The 22189-nt window shown below is 39.1% G+C and overlaps 1 protein-coding gene across 1 annotated transcript in view; it reads right to left on the bottom strand.

Annotated features, from left to right (window-relative positions):
- The window catches only part of necab2 (N-terminal EF-hand calcium binding protein 2), a 141264-nt gene extending 122262 nt beyond the window's left edge, over positions 1–19002 (bottom strand). Inside the window, exons 1-2 of the mRNA XM_042496124.1 lie at positions 18674–19002; positions 10495–10519 (exon numbers count right to left, since the gene is read on the bottom strand). Coding sequence (XP_042352058.1) covers positions 10495–10519; positions 18674–19000 — 352 coding nt within the window. The 5' untranslated portion in view covers positions 19001–19002. The remainder of the gene's footprint in view (positions 1–10494; positions 10520–18673) is intronic.
- Between the last annotated feature and the right edge of the window lie 3187 nt (positions 19003–22189).

Here is a 22189-nt window from a genome sequence, read left to right on the forward strand (position 1 = left end):
GAATGCAATTTTTTTCAAAAATGCAAAGGAAAGACCATTTTTAGTAGTGCCGTTCTCATCTAAAAGTGGCCTTAGTCTATTTTTCTGTTGTTCAGGCACTTTGCAGTGAACAGAGATCTAGGATGTGTCTTGTCATTTTCACATATGTAATGGCATTTTCAATTCTCGCTAGTTTTAAGCAGCTGACAGCAACAACAACATACTCTATGTCTGCAAGTTTCTCCTCTCAGTTTTTACTTTAGTTTTATGAAAACAATGTATCAGGCTTTCCATGAAAAAAACAATAGTGACAGCACGTCCAGGCTTGTGTCCTACAGCAAAAACACGGTCCTCCCTGTGTTTTTCCTCCCTTTCCTGTCACTCTGACAGAACTTCCCCTCTCTATTCTCTCGTCTCGTCTCGGTCTCCCTCGAGGTGCGGCACTTTGGGGCTTGTTAGCACCAGCGTCAGTGATTAAAGACCGCAGGTAATTAGATACACATGACACCATTCTGACTGACTGAGGAGCTGTAGCATCTACTCGCAGACGAGCTCAATGCTTCCCTTTTCACAGTCAAAGTCCTTTCCTCCTATTATACCAGATAAACACTCAGTGTACGCGCATAACTGTTCATTTGAGTGCTCTGCATGATATTTTGCAATTTTGCGTTCTGTTTAATAGAATGTTAGCCTCACTGGAGATGTTAAAATATTCAGGTATAGTATAGATAATAAAGCAAGTATTTCACTATACCATATTAACAGTGATATTTTAGCCCTTAAACCTTTAAAATTACTAGATGATTTATGATTTTTTTTTTTTAAAAATCACCAATAAAAAATAGCAAAAGTGTAGACAAGAGGTGCAAAGATAATTTCTGGGCAACACTGAGTGACAGCAGAAATAATTCTACAGTATGTTTCTATGTAAACAAAAAAATCTCATACTGATCCAATACTCAAATGTTTTATATCACTTTTATATCACTCCATTTGCGCCACGTATAGATTTGATTTTTTTGGTGCTGGACCTTTCACTATGAGCACTACTGGAATATATATGTACCGTTTGGTTATGGACTGCACTGAACTGTCAGAGCAAGGAGCGCTCTCTGGGCACAGATGGCGAAGCAGAACGCCAGGTGCATTGAAAGTGAAATGTAACCATTCATTGCACTGGCTCAAAGTCTGCAGCAGCTGCTCCTCTCATCCATCGATCTGAATTTGCCACACAACACAGTAGCTCTATAGTCAACTTGTCCAATACTAATAGTACATTACCAAGTAAGTGTGACTGGCTAAATGGCTATTTCATTGGAATACTATAACTTGACTAAAGGTAACATGAATAAAACTTTCATAAATTTCCTCGTCCATATACATGATTTCTGCCTCTGTCACATCAGGTGGATTTTTCTTCATTTCTCACCCAGGAGCAAAAATCAGCCTTTCACATTTTGCACGAGATAATTATCGATATCAACCAATCTGGGCATTTTTATAATGATAACATTTTTAGCCATTTCGCCCATCCTCATGTCAATCAAAATGGTAAAAAATGTCAGGTTCCAGTGTAACCGGAAGTTATTACATCAACTGACGAGACTTGGGATGGAGTCAAGCATGCTATGTCAAGGAACTGTTCCTTTAAATGTCCAAAGTGCTGAGAAGTCTTCCTTAAAAACTTCGACCACAGGTTTGGGAAACGGCCTGTTAACAGAGATGTAACTCAGCCTCTTTTAAAGACCTGTGCACGACTGAATCAGCTGGCTCCTGCTGAATAAATCATGAACTCAATGCTCCAGTACGAGTCATCATGCTGCACATGTCTGCACCGCCTCATCTCTCGCTCCGGTCTCTCCCTCATGTCTGCTACTTGTCAGTTTTTCTTTCTCGACTGATTTATCACTTACTTTTTTCTCTGTCCAATTCTTTGTGTTGACAGTGACACAGCTAGCTCTCTTCATCCAAATCCTTGTCCTCATCCTCCCTCACCTCCTGCATTCATATTCCTGCAGCTCTGACACACACTTTCAACAAATCAACTCTTTTAAGTTCTTGTAAATTAGATAATGACTTACTGTCTATTCATTTGATAATGACTTAACAACTAGTAATAAATAATAAGTTATGAGAAGAAGTTGAAGCAAACAATGTAGATTAGTGATTAGTCCAAGGGCGTAGGTTTGCATATGGACAGTGGAGACATGTCCCTACCATTATCTTATCAAACTTGTTCGCATTATCCCCGTTCTAACAGTTCTGTGCACAAAGTATATGGGACAAATTGGGTCTTGTATTGATTCGGTAAGGTAAAGTGCATTTTATGTCAGGGGCTACTTTCGGTATTCCACCTCCAATAAAGAGCAGTAAACAACTGCTTTGCATTGTATGATAGTCTGTTTTCATATTTTAAAGTGTCACCATTTGTCTAAATTTTCTGTTGTCCTTTATCATTTCCACCAAAAACTGATATAGAAAACTTCACCAACTGGCTGGATTGGTCATTCAGTAAACTGGTCGCACATTCACAGTTTTGCTCTCTTCAACTCAATTGACAATGCCAGTGCAGAAAGCCACAGTGAGCAGGGACGAGTCGACATTCACATGGAAATAATGATTTTTTTTTTAATCAAGGGAGAACATGTCTCTCTAAAAACCAGCTAGACTTGTCGCTACGCTCTTTTTGAGTGACTGAAGGGGTCTTAAAAAATGCTAAGTCTAGAGAGAAAATCATTAAGTTGGCAACACCAGCTATAAATTAAATGTACTGTACTTAACAACAACAGAGAATCACACAATGCTGAACACAAAGTGCCTCTGGATTGAGCACACTGTGGTCAAGCGATACTAAGTGATGATGACTAACTGCTGCAAAACTAGAACCAACATTTAATTTTCATCAGAGATGACTGGAGTAATGGCAACTTGTTGCACTTTATTAGCTATGACAACGTGCAAATATTGTTGACAAAGGGCCATGATGGTTATCTAAGCACCGAAGAGAGAGATCTGATTAATGAGTCTCAATATATGAACAGAAGCTTGTTATAATCAGTACAAAGAAGATTAACTGGGCAGAGAAATCAGAGCCACATCACCAGCTGATATTCCTGTCTTTAAGAGGCTGTACCGGGCCGAGTTTCAAATCCAGAGTGATGATACTGGTAAAAGACCTGAGGAATTCAGTGGTACCAACCATGCCATGCTAGATTCTCAGTAACAGGGCTGAAAATTACTCCAAATCTAGGCCAAAGTTTTGCGATAGACAAACTGCATGGCCATTTCACGGGGACCCCTTGACCTCTGACCACAACATATCTGAATTCAATGAGGTTGTATGACAGTGTGCAAATATTGCGACTTTTACAAACTAGAGTATAATCTCAGGCAGCGGCTCCTCTGGCAGCAGCACAGTGCACAGCGTGCAGGCAGGAAAGAGTTAAATGGTTAGTTTACAGCTTTCACAAGGACCACTTAACAAAACCACTTCATTTGACACCATGCTTCACTGGATTCGGGAACAAAAGGATTGATTCTGAAAGTGCAACAATGTAACGTCTCTGGGCTGTCCATCTGTAGAGGCAACACGCTCAACTTTCTGCAGAACCTTGAAGTCCTTTAAACTGCACGCTGAATGGTTCAAACCTCCACGTCGGCTGCTGTTAATTGACACCTCGTCGCGCGTGGTTTCTTATTTCTTAATTATTGTAGAAAGTGTTGCATGTCCAAACTGCACCATATCTGATAATGTCCGTTCTTGAGTTCCCAGCAATATACCAAAGTGTGAAGTAGATCTGATGAACAGCTCCTGGGTTGCACATCAATCCATCCATCTATTTATCCATCCATCCATCCATCCATCCATCTCAGATAAAATGATTAAGTAGCTAGCATGGGTTATGATACCAACAGCAGAAAAAGAAAAGGAGCACAGAACCAAAAAGAGGCTCAGGAAAAAGGGGACAGATACGCAGGTGACAGGTGGAAGTGGATTACTCAGCTAAGAGCACTTCGGCACCAAATGTCCAAACAAATACAACCAAATAACTTTTGTTATTTCACAAATATAAAGAGAGTCCTCAAATAAAACTAAGCTGTCTATGCAGTAGAAAGAGCTCTATACTCTTTAAGTACGGGGTGGTTGGCGGGCTAAATGTGGAGGGTACAGCCAGTAGTGAAGGAGGGGGGGGGGGCACTGTTTAAATGGAGTCAAGTCCACCACAGTTCATTTACACACACTAAACCACATTGTTTAAATAAAATACTAGTTAAAAATTGGCAAAGTATCCTTTTGATGTAACAGTGATGAGCTCTGTTTGGACACACTGAGCAGAAGCAGCTGCACCCTCCTATTTGCTTTTAGCTGAAAGGTTGTAATTGTGTCTAGTCTTGACAGCGTGGATAAACAATCCTCCCTTAACTCCATCTGCTTTCTGTCTTTATGTCAAACACTGTGTCGATAATTAGCAGATGGCTGATGAGTCACACGGCAAGAAGCAAAGAAAAAAGAGACAAAAAAAACATCCGCTAACTGATGGGAACACAAATAGAAAATGTCTCTGTCTCTGGTTATGTCAGTGTCTCTCCACCAAGCTGTCAAAGTCTTAGTCAAGTCAAGTGAATCTTATTTATAGAGCCGATTATCACAAAACATGGTTTGCCTCAGAGGGCTTTAGTGTACAACATCCATCTGCCCTTAGACCCTCACATCACCCAAGGAAAAACTCCCGAAAAAGAACCCCTGTAACGGGAAAAAGAGGAAGAAACCTCAGGAAGAGTGGTAGAGGATGATGAGGGATCCTTCTTCCAGGACGGACAGACGTGCAATAGGTGTAGACGTCACAAATTATTTTCACCCTTAAGAAAAAAACTGAGGCAAAGATTCAGGTTCTCTTTAACTCTTAGGGACTGTTTGTTGCATTTTATGCATTTTTCATTATTAATTATTTTGATAATTTTGGCTGTGATAATCCATATGGCATACATTATGCCAGGATTGTGCATTTTTGTTTAATCTTCAAATCTCCATCTCAGCTCCTACAATAAGTCTAAAATACACTGTGCAAACAAAACTGTTACATTCATACTGTTAAGTGCAAAAATGTTGAAACCTATTCAAACTGCAATTTTTGATCCCACAGTCATCAAAACATAAAAGCACATATTGTATTATTTCTGGGTGTGATTCTGGGCTTTTACCTCAGAGTTTGTAGTTTTTACTATTTTACACCTGATGATGTCATTTTTTATCGAGTGGTGTTGAAAAAAAAATAACTAAATGAAAGTTAAAAAAAATAATATTGGTGTATAATATTAACTAAAGCTTGATTTTGAAAAGCACATTTTGTGTGTAGAGCAATGCAAATGTGTGCAATATTAAGGCGTGCCCTGAGGGATAAAGGAAGCAGGTTGAAAAAATAGCCTTACACTAAGTTTGGTGACTTCACATAATTCCCTGCATCATTATACACAACTTCAACTGCTGGCTCACTTTCTCACTGGGATGCTTAAATAGAACAGAGCCATCGTTAATGTTATTAGTAACACTGCTTTTCCGAAGGCAAAAAGTCAGCTGTCTGCTTTGAAAATGCCCTCTACTTTCTATGTACACTGAGTAGTGGGTGATGTAACTCAACGGATAAATAGTTACGTTGTTGGGATTAATTTCTTAAAAAGGTCCCATATAGGGTGGACGATGTATCCAATATACTTGAGGTCTTGCAGCTTGTTCAACGTGCAATGCTTAAAATGACTATATTGCAAACACTGGGCGGCAGCGGAGCAGCGGTAACAGTGTAACTTAATGAGTAGCAGTGGGGGTAGAGTGAGCAGGTGAGGTGTGTGTTTGTATTTGCAGAGCTTTAAGCGTGACTATTTTGTCACATTTTGCCACAACGGAGCACCAGTGCGACTTGCAAATATCAGTAATATATGAGCTGGAGAGCTGTTTGTTTGTTGCCTGCTCTCAGTGAATAAATCCTTGTGGTTAAAGGCGCAGCAGTATCTGTTTAACTTTCTGCCTGAGACGAAAATAAAAGCACCAAAGGTCCCGGTTTGATTTATTGACTATAACAATAGTTTTTAAAATTTCATTATAAAAGTGCTTTATTTAACTTCCAACTTTATTTTAACTTCTAACTAAACATGTTCTAGTACAATATACAAATACAAGTATGAACCTGAAAATGAGCATAATATGATACCTTAAAGGTTTTGTGTGCAGTCCTTTTTTTCAAGTTCAATGCAAGTAAAAAGGGAAAAATAATTATTCATGTTAAAAAAAAATAATTGTGCACAAGTTTAATTACATTTCAGGAAGGATTAAATGTGGTTTGAGTTCATTTTTGGAAGCGCAATTAAAATGCAAATATGACTTGACTCCATTCAGTGAGGAGTTACAGAAAACATGCAATTAAAATAGTAACCCAACTTATTATTTCATAACATTTTACTTGCAAAGATTAAGTTTCAAACAGCAGGAGCTCGGTGGATTGTGTCATATTAGAGGTGCTGCTGCAAGTGCAAACAGTAAACTAAGTGCTGTCAAATGATGCAACTATTTCATCCCGTTATTGGCTGCTGAAACACTCCACCTGCTGCATGACAATATCTGTGAGTCAGCCGTGATAATCACAAACAATGCACTCGCAGAATGCACACATATGCGTGCACAAATACTCATGCAAACAAGCTAAAGCATACTGATGCTACTTATAATACACACGGAAATGCTCTCCGATGCATGCAACTTTTATTTGAAGTGTAGGCATAATGCACACACACAGTAATGCACACATACACTCTCCCCTGGATTGCTGTTTCAGCAGCTTGGGGGCAGAAAGGCCAGCGCTGAAATCTGTGTTATGAATGTAAAGACAGAACTCGGCCAATTAAAGCTCAATTACTGACCCGTTGTCAGAGATCCCATACTCTCTCTTATTGCCCCGCTCCTCTTCCTCCCCTCTCCCTGCTCTGTTAGCCTTCTCTCCGTTTTTCGACTCTGCCACCCCCTGCCTCTCCTCCTGTCAATCTCTCCCTCCCTGCACCTTCTTTTCTTTTTAACAATTCTCTCCTCTCCCCGTTAGCATCTCCCTTCTCCCTCTCTCACTCATTAAAACAGTTCCCCGGTCTTCTCCCAGGAGGGAGGAGGAGGATAAAAATAGCTCTTCTTCAGCTTCTGCTCACTGGTTCTTTCTTTCCAGCTTGCGCTCCATACATCAAATAACTACGTTTTCTCATAATAACCATTGTGTCTTCTTCTTCTTCTTCTCTTTGTTCCTCACTGACTCTCAGTCTCTCCTTTCACTTGCTCTGATGCTCCTCACCCCCCACCACACTCATATCTGCCTCTTTAAAGACAGTTTGCAGCTGCGTGTTTCTACCAGCGAGAGTTGTCCCCAAGAGACTGTTATCATGAATTTGCACACAATCCTACTGCTCTATGTGATGGAGAAAGCTGCTTTATCGTTGAAGCAACTCGAAGTGAATATATTTTGTTGTGTCTTAACCCTTTGAAACCTGAGCAAACTAGTTTGATTTCTTTCAGAAACAGGGGGTGAAGGCAATGAACTAAACAAGACATGGCCCAAACATGAGGTAGAAATAGGTGAAAAGTAAAGAGAAAATTACCTGAATATAGACAAAAATGTAAAAAAAAACAAAAAAAAAACCACATACATAAATAAAATAACATAATAAAATCATAAAAGGATACAACAAAAACAAACAAGGATAAAACAAGTGCTGAAAATTTAAAAAAATATATATATCTATACATTTTTCCTGTGACATACATTCAAATATATGTATTCTAATACATATAATAATTATTATTATTATTAATAAGACAATATATAAAACAAGAAAGTGGGCCTGAAAAATGATAATGATAACAAATATTAATAATAATAATAATAACAATTATTATTATTATTATTATTATTATTATTATATAATGGTTTATTATTGTTAAAATAGTGTTCTGGGTATTTTTTCCTAGTCATTAAAGTCTAGTCCTAGTGTGGTCTATTCTAAATTTCCCCCTTTTAAAAAAATCATTTTCAGGTCACTTTCTTGTTATTTTTTATAAATTTCTTGCAATTTGTGGGACATTTTTAGCCAAGTTGCTTATTGCCTTTTTCTACTGTATTTTTGAAAGAAATCATGGGGTTAAGTAGCTTGTGAAAGGCATCAATGTGATGTTCAGTATCTGAGCGGTCGGTAATTAGGTACTGCAAGCATTCAAAATGTTGACAGTTGATGCCACAGTCTGTTGTAAAGGCACAATCATCTCTCAGAATTACTCCAGGTGAGATAAAAATGTCATCTATAGCAATGATGTCAAAAGTTAAATCATCTGAAAAAGTGTTTATGTTCGCTAGTCTCCCGCTTCAGTTGATAAATGGATTGTATACAGTGTCTACACACACAGACGCACAGAGATATTGTGTTAACAACTGCTGACACACAAGTCAGACAGATGACTGCCACAACTAAATTAACCGCCATGGTCGTGCACATAAAAGTGAACAGGTATCTTTAACCTTTTCCCCACGGCACAAAAAAACGCTAACACCTGTTAACATCTGGCTTTTTAATGCAATGAGAAAGTGTACAAGTGGCATTCACACACGGGTCAAATAACTCTGCAGTGGTCATGGGTATTTATCGCCTCCGCCATCAGCATTGATGGAAACACAACACCAGGGTGAACGTGCTTTAGCTCCTTAACCAATGAGATACAATGACAGGTCACCACTAATTACCTTTCGTCTGCACGTGAGCAGCGCTAAAACACTGATCTTAATTAGTCTACATCAAGTTTGAAAGAAAGACTGAGGAAGTACAAAGAGAAGTAACCGCCATAAAATTTTCACAGACGTCTCTCAATGCTGCTTTCTACTGTTTACCTGTTTGCCAGACTGTCCTGTCAAGAACCGGAATAAACAACCACGCACAAAAATAAACAACCACACACGCACAGAAATGCAAACTTGTCTGCTGCAGAGCCCTGTACACAGCTCTGCTCTACTGGCTATGGGAAAGCAGTCTATAGCCTATTTTTAGCGCGTTTACCCATATCCAAAAAACCTGCTTGCACATACTAATTTTGGTGAAATGGGGTATTCTATACAGAGACACATTTTGGGGACAAAGCTCTGCTGGAGAGGAGGCAAAGAATTGATCAGTTTGGATAGCAGAAAAACCCCCTCCACACACACGCACGCACGCACGCACACCCACACACACACACACACACACACACACACACACACACACACACACACTGGAGGAGCAAATGGCCATCTGGCTGCTATAAAAGCACAGCTTTTCATGCGTTTTCCTCATTAGTTAAATTCTTTTTAGTCAATGACACAGTGTTAGGATAAAAGAGGAGAGGGAGGGAGAAGATGAGATAGAGAAAAAATGGATAGAGCACGGAGAGATGTAAAAGGAGAAGAGCAAGAGAGTGTGGAGAAGATGAAGCGATCGAGAAAGTAGCAGTACACGCGATGCCAGAGGGTATAAAAACAAACTGCTCACTGGCACAGCTACACAGCAATATAAACTTTACCCTTTTGAAAACACTTTAATGTCATAACATGCTAAAAATACAGCACGCTGCAGAAGCAGCAGCTCAGACAGCAGACAGACGGAGCTTCATGCTTGGTCGTTTCCCACTAAACAAAATGCTTTAGAGGCAATAAATCTCACGTCTGTGTTAAAACACAATCATCTGTCTGTAAAGCTACACAACAAGGCCAAAATAGTTCAGGAGCAGGTTGCTCACTTGTGAATTTTTGCCCCTGGAAGCAGAACTGCAGATGCAAACAGCACTGAAATAGAAGTGGTCCTTCAGAGAGCAAATATAGCTCTGCCAGGGCTGTGCAATTCTCTAAAGTTGTTATTTTACTGGAAAAACCTTTAAAAAAAAAATGTTAAAGTAGACATTTGACTTGCCATTGCTAGAGAAAGCACAGAGGTAACTCCATTTTCAAAAGTGAACAAGTATGCACAATATCTGGGCACTGAAATACCAAAGTGAAATGCAGCATTTAATAATGTTATCAGTGACATCTCTGTGTCTCTGTGTTTACTGTCACCAATAAAAATATCTATGAAAATAGGAAAATTTTGAAGTTATAATTTGAACCTTGCTCTCCATCAAAATAGAGAGATGGACAATGAAGAGATACAACAAGCACTTTTTTTCATTCAACTTAATCCAAAGCTTGACATGAGAAAACTTTGGAAGAGTTCAAAAAATGCCTTTTGTTATGTTCAATGTTGAGAAACCCTTACAGAGAAAGTCTTCTTCTGCACAAATAAAACATCCCCATAAAACAAATACAACAATAAGACATCAATGGATATCTGCTGATGCACTATCATTCAATGTTTTCATCATTTTTATAATTTTTACATCATTAAACAGAAGTCTCTCTATCAGATAATGCTAAAGAAAAAAATACACTATACAAACTAATTAAGAGAATCAAATAATTTGCTCACCATCTTTGTCGGCTCTTCTGAATATCTGTAACAAAAGAAAGCAAGACTGCAGTTATTATCACTGAATTTATCTGCAGAAAAATGTAGACAAAAAAATGTACAGTCACATAAAAGCCATAAAAATGGGCAGTTTTAACACTGTCGATCTAAGTGTTTTTGGAAAGTTACTTCTTAGTGATGAAGTGGACAGTATGACAATTTCAACTCGTAGTCTAACGTAATCTAACACTTTACAAACACAATCTTAATGAAAATTTCACAAAAATATTTACTAACGGGCTCTGGTATTTCATTTATTTTCATTGTTTTATCCACGTTTTCATTGTAACATGTCTACTTCCTATATGTCATTAAAAGTGCTAACTGTGGGCACCCTGTGGTTCACCTACGAGAGCAGGCGCTGCATATACAAAGGTTATGTCCTTGCTGCAGGTATGATTCAAACTTTAGCCCTTTGCTGCAAGTCATCCCTTCTCTCTTTCGCTTTCACGTCAACTAGCAGCAAAGAGCCCCAAAAATAATCTTTAAAAGAAAGTGCTTACATAGTACTTTTACATTTTTCTTAAGTACTGTATTAATCTAATCTATAAGGTGCAGTCACACAAGTGCCATTTGAAAGAAGAAGAAAGAGGGCAAATCAGCCAGTACTGGTTTATCACATATGCAGTATAACAAGGAGCCACACAAAAAACCTCATCTGCAATTCTCAGTAGGAAAGACTGCACTTAATTAAGTTTTTCTAGTCTGAGAAATGTCACAAGACTTTTTATTTTGCAAGTGCTAAGAAGCTACTAAAGTTATTGTGTGAGTGCAAAAGATGGATAAATGCACATCTTCTACAATGGCTACAAATAATTCCAAATGCCTTTTTCCATTATTTTATCTCATAAGTGACAGGGTGTTGCAGAAATTAGTGGGGATCAAAGTGCACAATAAGAGCTGGGAAATACAAAAATAAAAATACAAAAATACAAGAACGGACCTTGGTTCTTTGGATTCAGAGTCCATTACAACATGGAGCCTGGGTCAGACAAGCACATACCATTCACATCCTCATAAAGACATGCCACGTATTGTATTGAAGTGAAAAAAAAGGACAAAAAAGTAGTTTCTCCATTTGGCTGAAGGTGATCCTTCAGTAGACTTGGATTTAGAATCATCTGTTCACCTGATGACTTTATATTTGAGATAGAAACAGCCAAATGCAATGGCGACTTCCCTACAACATTCTCAGGTGGGCATTATATACCTTGCCAATTCATTTTAAGTGCAACAAAAGCATCATGTGGACATTTATTACCAGCATGGTCCTTATGCCCTGTTTCAGACTTCTTGAATGAAAAAACCCTTACTCAGAAAAAAGGTAACATTTTTGCTTTCATTTCACACAAAAGGCTCCACTAAGACTTGAACTTGGATTTGGCAGTAAAATCAGTCAAACACAACTGCTCTATTCTAATAAAGTTGCTCAGTGTGAAAACCTAATTTAAGTCAGATCAGCTTTAGGTTCAAATAACTGGTTTCTCAAAGGTCTTACACCCACAAAATTCTTTGAATGTTTGGTATGGTGTATCATTTCTGAATGAAATCAAACTATTCTGTCATCTTTTCCAGAAAACTGTCACATTTTCTTTTGAAGAAGACTGAATACTGAACATCAGAGTAAGATATCTGGCTATAATGTGGTGCTTTTTAAAAGTAGAACAAAATAACCAATTCTTTGCAGCAAAAAAAAAAAAAAACAGTGGGAGAATAAGTGCAAATAGGCTAACAAATTGAATGGAAGACCAAACATTTCTGTGCAGCCGGTACAGCACACACAGAGAGTAACCAGATAAAATGCACTGGGGTGTCGTAAGACTTGTTAGGAGCCACGGAACTGAATATGTCATTGTTGTGGCAGAGGATGAAACTCACAATTATATACACACACACAGAACAAAGTCGCTGCACGCAGCTGATAGAGGACTATTTTCTGTTTATGTGTGCACCATGTTTAATGCATGTGTGAACACACGGGATTCTGGGAGCTAATTTATAGCTTCAGTGAGAGCTTCTTTCCCCTATGGAATCAGAAGTGGCAGGTCTGGTCCTTTCATCAGTGTTTCGGAGTGTGATGTAAACCGTTTCTGCTTACAACTGCCAGGAGACAGCACAATGACAGGTGGAAGACAGAGAGAGAGACAAGGTGAGGGGGGTGCAAAAGATGGGATGTACAGAAAGTAAGAGGGAGAAGCATGCAGCTAGTGTGTGGGTGTATAATGCATCCATGCATCAGTCACGTTAATCATGAGCAAGTATTTAGTCATGTTTTGCCAAAAACAGCCTTTTACTTGAAACACAGTGTACATTCGGATGGATTGAGGAGAAGTGGGTTATGCTGCATGGGCGTGTTTTAAGAAGTTTCTTTGGATACTTTTTTTTCCTGAGAAACCTGTCACCAGTAGGCTGTTGTAGCTGTAATTGTTCTTGGGAAGGACAAAACTGACAACTTTAATCGGCGTTTTTCCAACCTACAGGGGATGAGTGGGTGGCACTCTGAAGATTTTCAGTGGGTTATCTCTTCAACTTATCTCCAGACAGGATGTGGAAGTCTGTGAAGTACATAGATTCCTTTCCAACACACTTGAGAACAGGACTGGAGCAGATCTTATATGAATTCTCACCTAAAAATGTATGAAACTGTCAGAAAAAGGTCTTTAGAGGAGACTCGTTTTTTCAGTGTTGAACTGTTTAAACTCAATCTCTGACTAACACATTTATACTTCAAGTAAAGATGAAATGATTAATCCATCAGTGGACCAAGATACAATTACTCTGCAACTATTTTGCTAACTGAGTTGTTTCTCAAGCAAAATGCCAAACATTCTCTGAAAGGATTTGATGCTTTTCTTGACAGTAAATAGGAGATTGTTGGGTACTGGACTGCTGGTTGCAGGATTTCCAACACATTAAATCATTTGTGGCGGCTCAGCATTATCAAAACTCATGCTGCCATGATTAAATTTTCTATTTTTGGATCTGGATTTTTCATTAGGAGCACTGTTGGAATACATACACTGTTCAGTTATTCACGGCACCACACTCTCGTAGCACAGAGCACACTCTGGGCACAGACGGAGCAGAAGAACACCAGGAGCAGTGAAAGTGAAGCAATTCATTCTGCTGGAACTAAAAGTATACTTTTGGTCACTACGCAGCAGCTCCTCCTCTCATCCATCCATCTGATCAGCTCTGACCTTATCAGTTATCCATGCTGCAACTCAAACTGCTTCTGAGGGATAAAAATAACTCTTGAGTTTCACCTGTGCTCCATTCACCAGAAAAAAAGTCTGAACACAAGCACTTGGAGGGATTAAGCTGCACGTGGTTATGGTTAGTCAACAAAAGAACACGGCAACCAACGTCGGGATGTCAACAAACAAACATGCTGGGACGGATGGTTAGGGTTAGGCAAAAGAGGCATATGGTAAGGTGCAGAAAAAAACATCACACTCAGACAGGAAGCAAACACTGGACTCCTGCATGAAAGTCTGGGATTTGTTGGATCCATCCACCGCCGCTCCCACCTGCCTACCTAATAGGGACTTTTTTGCATCTTATATTATGTCATTACCAGCACTGAGTCAACCTGACGCTGTCCAGCGGTGCATCACACGGACGTGACAGATTGCTTTTGGTATCAAGATCTTATGCCAAAAAGCACTGCAAAAGCAGTGGTATGTCACAACTTTAGATTGAGAAGGGGCTGAAGAAAACACAATAATCATTTTTGACTATTTTGGATTGATAGACAATGTAATTGATTATTTGTTGCTGCCCTTATTCCACAACAATGTGAACAACAATCACGACTTCAGTTCAAAACCATCAGGATGTAAATGACAAAACTTGCAAACTTATTATTCGTAATGTACAAAAGTTCATAAACAAAAGTACATAAAGTAGTCTAGAGCTTTACTCTACAAGTGTACTGCTTGTAAAACTTTTGAGTGTGCCGTGCATTCAGGCAGTGATGCGGCCATCTGAACAGGCCAAAGTGAAAATCATTAACTGCTGAGACACATGACGTTCCAAATGACAAGCTGTTCTGCATTGTTCTGCTCTCCTGCTGCACCCTGGGGCGCACTCAACTCCGCAGAAAACAGCCAACTCTGGAGCTGCTGGAGACAGACAGGCTCGGAGAGGATGGAAAGCGTCGCGGTGAGGAGGCGGGGTGTGTGTGTGCACATGTGTGTGTGTATAGAGTTGAAACAGAAATACGGAGTGAGAGGAAAATGACAGCAGAGGAGAGAAAAAGATTGAACAAAACAGAAACAGAAGACAGAGACAGAGCGAGTGAGGCTGTTGCATCCATCTCCTAACCTTATTAGGAATTGATGTTTTCTTGGCCTAGTTGAAGAGAAAGAATGAGGAGGAAGACAAGAAAGATATGAAGAAAAGGTGAGAAGGAGGGAGAGGGAGAGGACAAAGGATGAAAGAAGTTTAAAGAACAGGAAGAAAGGTGCGTCAGGGGCAAGATGAAGGAGAACACGAAAAGAGCAAAGGATGAGAAACAAGCGAGCAGAGAGGGTCTAATGAGCAGAGTGCTGCCTGCAGACGCACAACACACACACACACACTCAATCTCTGTGGTGTGGACTTCTTCAACATGATAATAATGCTAGGGTCAATAATATCGGAAAATGGCAAAAACGATTAACATTTCAAAGTTCAAGCCAATGCAAAAGTGAGCTGGAGAGAAAATGCCAGATAGAGTTCACTGCTGATGTCAGAAAGCGCGGCTTGCAGTGTATATCGACCAAACGGTGTGAGTAAAGCAGATATCTGTGGTGCTGAGGGCATCAGTTAGATTGGTCGATTGGTTGTTTCGATTGCATTTCGGGGCATGCGATCGATATGGGCCGATATTATATGTCATTTAACACAGTGGGTCACAGGAGAAGCTGCCACTCCTTACTTTGCTTTTGGCCAGAAAAGATAAAAACGATGTTGATGTTGATGTTGCGTCATCGTTGCTCATTTAATCAATATATCGATGCAAATTGATGGATCGGTACACCCCTACAAACTACACGTATTTACATGATTAATAAAATTATAGTAATAATTAAAACATATTTTTACTTGTCAGCTGATAACCCCCTGATAAATGGTGAGGTCCAGGTTCAAACCAAGTGGCAACCCTCTGAGGCTGAAAAATGACGCCAATGTATAAGTGCCAAAAACTGCAGTTCCTCTATTGGCCACTTGAAGCTGGCTCCAAAATAGGATAAATCCTCACAGATCTCCATGTTAAACGCCAAACAGCAGAAATAAACATGTCTAAAGCCTGGTACAAAATATTGTTTTGTCTCTATAGCTAATTTCAACATTCATGACAACTGTACAGGGGTGAATTTGTATTATGATGCTGTTTACATTTTATTAAGGCCCAAAGGTACGCATATTTGAGTGCAGGGCAGCTTGAGTGACAGGCTGCCTGCAAGACATCACTACAGTGGAAGCTGAACGTGACAAGAGCTCATCAGACTGGCAAGTAAAATCCACTGAAGTTCGCTCAGTTTTAAAACCAGAATGAAGATACTGGTATCATATGAAACTAGACAACCTAAGACGACCTATTTTTGGCCTAAAAATATGTTTTAAAAGTTTCTCTGGAGCCGCAATACATATCTGTGTCTTATAATTAAGGTAACACAGTCTACTGAGTCAATATTATCCCATCAACATTACTGATAGTTCAAAAAGAGATTTCAGTGATATGTTTTACCACAAATTAGCTCCTCTGTGGTCAGTAATTTATGATAATTGGGTACTTTAACTTTGCAGCATTCAATCTGTCCAAGCACTACTAAGTTCTCAATTTTCATCTTAGACATCTCCTTTTTTGAACTAATTAAGCTTTTAAGTTTGACGTTCTTTCGAAAACAGGGGCAAAAGGCAATGAGGAACTTGGCAATAAAGAAATTATTATTTAGAAATATAATCTTTGAAAAGCTTGGGGAAAATGTCCAGAAAACTATATTTCTAATTATCATAATTATATTCATAAAAATATGTTAAAGGAGTTAATATATTTTCTAAGCACTTGTTCAGGTAATTTGTTGTCTTTTTAACTTCTGTTTTTTTTTTTTTTTATTGCTTGGTAATTTTCTTGTATTTTTAAATAATTTATTGCTAATTTTGGGGCCATTTCTTCTTAAGTTGCACATTGCCTTCTTTCCATGTTTGTGTCTCATGTTTTAATGGTTATGGTAAAATGAGGACTATAACTGTCTCAGCCCTATTTGACAGAGAATTTTTCTGTTTTTCAAAATAACTGACTTGACTTTTTGTCCTTTTATTCATATTCAGATTATGTATGCCAAACAGAGCATGGCCTGGATGCGTTGTTAGAAACACGATCTCTGTCACTACAGAGCTAATGGCCAAGAGCTTGTTTGACCTGGTTGAATTTGAAAATGTAGAAATTCAACATTTTTTAAAAAATATTTCATGCCTGTAATCTAACTTTCAGAAACGCAGTGATGATACGCACCAGCTGGGTCTCACATCAGAAACAGGTCAGAGAGAGTAAGGGTTAAGAAGCCCTGCCCTCCTGTCGAGGGAGGAAACATCAGCAGCAAACTGGCAAGAGCCCTATCAACCCCTGCACACACTCACAAACACACACACACACACACACAGAATTAGTTTACTAGGGTACTAGGATACATCGGCCCTCTGGTGTTGATCATAATTAGTTTTTCATGGACCCCTTCTTTATTTGGGTCGTGGTCAGGGTCTGCAGAAACTGAACTACTTTTCTTTTGTTTTCTGGTAAAGCATTAAAAGCAACATCCGCTGATCTCGAGGGAAAAGTCTTAGTGGGCCGGTGATGAAAAAAGGAACCCAATAGTATTGATGAGTTGACCTAAATCAACACTGTGCTGCGTAATTGACACTTCAAATAAAGAAAGACTGCATGTCTGGACAGGCTGGGGACATCGGGGGCAACTGTAACATCTCAAATTGCTACAAGCAGAAATGAGACAGAACCGTGAAACTCTACATATAGTCTGTGATGATCCCTCTCTGCCTGCCAAAGGGCAAACTGATATCTCATACTTGTCAGAGTCTGTCTCCCAAGACTCATTTTTGAGGCACAAAAGCATTTTTTTCATCAAAAGTGTTTTCCTCATACTGCCTTTACATTTAATTACCTTGAATTTAAATGTGGATAGTTTTGATGTCCATTTTGTTGTTTAAAATTTGATATATTTGTCAAATCTTAGCTTCATTGTTTCTTGACTGTAGGGTAGCTTGTGTCGTGGGTGGTACCACTGGGGCCAATTGTAACGCTTTTGGACCCCTTCTTTATTTGGGTCGTGGTCATGGTCTACTTTTTTCTTTTGTTCTCTATTAAAGCATTAAAAGCAACATCAGCTGATCTCCAGGGGAAAGTTTTAGTGGGGCGGTAAAGAGAAAAAAAAGAACCAAATAGTATTGATGAGTTGACCTATATCGACACTGCGCTGCGTAATTGGCACCTCCAATAAAGAACGACTGCATCTCTGCACAGGTTTATCCGCTGGCCTCATGAAATATCAGCTCATCACTCTGTAACACCGAGATCAATAAAAAAAATGTGATCGTAAGGCATTTTCATTAATAATTAAATTGTTGTGATAAAACTGCCTTAAGCATCCTTACAGACTTTAGTGATGCTGCTTTATGGGTGTAGCTGCTGAGCGGAGAAGTGCGGCGGTGCGCGTCGGACTTTCTTTAAACGGACAGATCACAAAAAGTAACGCTATACTGCACTGACCTGAATTTGTGGCGACTTATGTGTTGCTTTGGAAAATAGGTGCACAAACTGAACAAGGTATAAGGGAGGATTGGTCAAAAAACAAATGTAGTGTGGATTTTTTTTTTTTTTTTTTTGGGATGGGGCAACTAGGAAAAACATGTTAATGCACGGTAATGACAGACACGTGCGAGCCAGAGAGTCAGTTTTAATCAGGCAGATTACCCGCTCTGCTGAGCTCGAGCTACAAGCCTTGACAGAAGATAGTAAGCTCGTTTCTGTGCGTAAGTGCGCACTGCACCGGTCCGTACGCACTGCTCACTGGATATCTTCATCCCGCACACCCTCCCACCCAACCTGCCAAGCTGACCGCTGCCTCTCCATACTCACATCCAAAATCACGGAGATGCCTCTCCGCGGCTCCGGGGCGAAGAACTGCTCCTGAGCCACGGCCACCTCCTCCTTGCTGGAAGCGTACTCCCGGCTGGAGATGTTCTTGTTGTCGCTCATTTTGGTGACGATCCAGCGGACGAGCCCGTCGATTCCACCGGGCTGGGCGCCGCTGTTTCCGGACTGCGCTGCCGTCGCGGACTCGCTGTCCTGACCGGCTACGGGTTTCGGCTGCTCGCGGCTTTCTTGGGCTCGAAGTTTGGCTTGTTCTTTGTTAAGCAGTTTGTGGACTCCGTCCCTACAGTAGCGCGCTGCCTGCTCACACATCCTTTTGCTGCGGAGCGCTCATGCTGCGCTCTATGGGGGAGAGAGAGAAGCCCCCACCCCCCCACCTCCCCTGTTACATCACAGCACCCACCCCAAAACACACCCACCCATCCTGCATATCCCACATAGCCCCAGTGTTGCATATATAACGAAAAATGGTAATTTTATTCCCTAGGAGACTGATATTGTTAAGGTTTGAAGAGTTTAAAGTGACTTTGTTGCACTTACCGTTGTATCTCTCACATTAAAGGTCCCATATGATCATCATTTTCAGGATCGTACTTTCATTTTTGGGTTTCCACAAAAACATGTTTACATGCTTTTATATTCAAAAAAACGTTATTTTTTTCACACTGTCTGTTTTTGTATACACTTGTAGTCACCATCTGGTCTGAAATGCTCTGTTTTAAGGCCTGTCCTTTTAAGGCCCGTCCTGAAGGAGCACAGTCTGCTCTGATTGGTCAATCTCAAACTGTTTTGCACTGTTTTGCTATAATTCTGGATAAATAATAATAATTTTTTTTTTTAAAATTGTTGTGCAACAGGCTTTGAGGAATGTTTTCTCCTGTTAGATAGGTATATCAGATGTGCTACCCAATCAGCAGAGACATAAAATGTCTAGTAGATATTTACTTATCATACTTAAATGTTTGGTTTAGATTTCACACTTGCTTTGGTGATATAAACATTTGTTTTCCATCCCCAAAAAGTCATTTGAACTGAACTGATTTAAACCTGCAATATTAAAAGTCAGTGCACCTGTGTAAAACAACGGGGTGTTCAAGTACAACACCATTTCTGTTTAAATAAATGTTTTGTTAGCACAACTTGTTTATTTCTTTTGTCATTTTAGTTGCAACAGATAAAGATAGAGTTAAACATGGTGGTTGGACCTATCTGATGTTTCTGTTGTGCTTATTTTTTTAACTGTGTTGCTTTGCTAACATCTTTTATAAACCAAATCTACCGGCACAGAAGGTGACTGACATACTGTTGTGGATTGTGCTGCAGCAAATCATATTTTAGCCACTTTAAAATAAATCTATAAGTGTAAGTGTACACTATATTTGAATATTTTCTCTGCTTTTCCTTACACAACAGCTGATGGAAGCAGCGGTAGACCAGCAACTCTGCCGTTATTGAAGTATTATGATGTTGTCTCAATGGAGTCTGGTGTTTTGACTTCAAATCTAAAAAAAAAATAATTAAAAAAAATCTAAATATAGCATATACTTAAACTGACGACAAAGTCGTTTTACATGGGGTGCACACTCTACCAGGTGAGCTATCAAGCATCCCAACCAGCAGATTTCTACCTGTAAGTCATGTAAAATAAATGTTGTGATTCGGCCTGTTTAGTATATTTGTGACATCACAAATGCACAGAAGTCCTAACGGCTTGTTTGAAAGCAGTTTCTGAATACAGACTGTGCATTTCTCTGTGGATTGAGCATTTTGATTGACTTTTACAGTTTTTATATAATCCTTTACCTGCATTTGATTTAAAGAGAAATCTGACTTTTTACAATATGGGACCTTTAAGACACAACAATTATTTTATATTCTTATGAGGTCCATATCTCCATCACTTTTGCTGAATACTTTTTTCTATCTAAAATTTAAAAAATATGAGATCAACTTGTTTTTATTCATCTTTAGTGTGGTTGTTGTGGGCAACCAGGTAACATCCATCTCTCCTTTTGGGCTCTTAAAACAAGCCAATGGGTGTAAAACAAGGAATTACATCTTTTTTGGTTTGTCGTTCCTTTAATGTCAGTGCAATATCTCCCACATTTAATTTAAGCAGTCACAGCAGGTGTGGGTCTGTGGCTCACTTTGTCCCAAAGGGAGGATGAGAGGATTTCCTCTTAGGGTAGGAGGAGTGTCTTTTGAACTGTCAGTCCATCTCCTCATTAAAGGTTTGGGTGTGTTTGAGTGTGCATGTGTGTGTGTGTGTGTGTGATGTGACAAATCTAACCTTTGGTAATGAGCATCTCCTCCAGCGCTGCCCTTTCAGCTGAGTAGCTAGTCTTGCCTGTAATGTGTTGTGTGTCTAACAGCACACAGAGTGGTTTGGACAAATTAACCCCGGGTGGAAAGTTGACACCTTAAACATGCAGGTTATGAGTATGACCAAAAGACAGAAATGTAAATAATGAATCATCCTCTTTCACTGGAGCGCTTAAGCAGATAAAACTCACATGACATGATTGCCCCCATGTGGAGATAAGCGTGCAGTGACATACATCGCCTGATTTTTCTTTTTTCTGCAGGACTTATTCAGCAACTGTATTTAAATATTCATGATCATATTTGTGACAACAAATTATTTACACCACATAAATACACACAGGCAATTTTGGCCTTTGACATTAACATTTGAATTCAGGCTCCGGATAGAAAACTTGTCAACACATTTAAGTGAAGCATCACAAAAAAATAAGTTATACATTGAATAGTGCAAATGGTTTCCTGTGTGCATTTATTTTGGCATCTGTTTGTGAATGCTCTTGTGTGTGTAAATATGTCTCTAAGACGTGGGTCCAAACTTTTTTTGAACAGGGCCAGATGAGATGATGCGAAAACACCCAGGGGCCAGCGGCTTCTTACAACAAAAATCATGTGCAAATGAGACAAACTCAACTGTTTCATCTCTTAAAAAAAACAAACAATTTTTCCCACCTGTAAAAGCAGCAGCCCTGGTTGTTGACATGACACTTCTTTGCCGGAGGGCTGTGTATTTGCAATAATCTGGGGATACAACACAAGGGTTAAGATTAAATATATTCCCATATATAGTAATACTGTAATATGTTGTCAAAGGGCTGAAAAAGATTACAGCACGGCTATCTAGCAGTTTGAGTTTAAACCCTTTGAAATGTGAGCAAATTGGGTTGATTTCTTTCAAAAACATGAAAAGAAGGCAATGAGCAAAAAAAAAAAAAAAGAAGAAACTAGAAAATTAGCTAGATGTTAAGTAAAAGTACAAGAAAATTACCTGAAAAGGAGTAAAAAAAATTGTTTTAAATTTAAAAAATATTGAGAAAAAAAAACAAAATAAGGAAAAGACATGAGAAAAGTTCTTAAAATATTTAATAATTCTATAACCTAATTTCAAACATGTAACTATGATTTTTTTTTTCTTTTTAACCTAGAAGTTTTCTAAATCTACTAATTTCTCGCAGTTTG

The sequence above is a fragment of the Plectropomus leopardus genome, chromosome 11 (assembly GCF_008729295.1).
Source record: "Plectropomus leopardus isolate mb chromosome 11, YSFRI_Pleo_2.0, whole genome shotgun sequence".
Taxonomy (NCBI): domain Eukaryota; kingdom Metazoa; phylum Chordata; class Actinopteri; order Perciformes; family Serranidae; genus Plectropomus; species Plectropomus leopardus.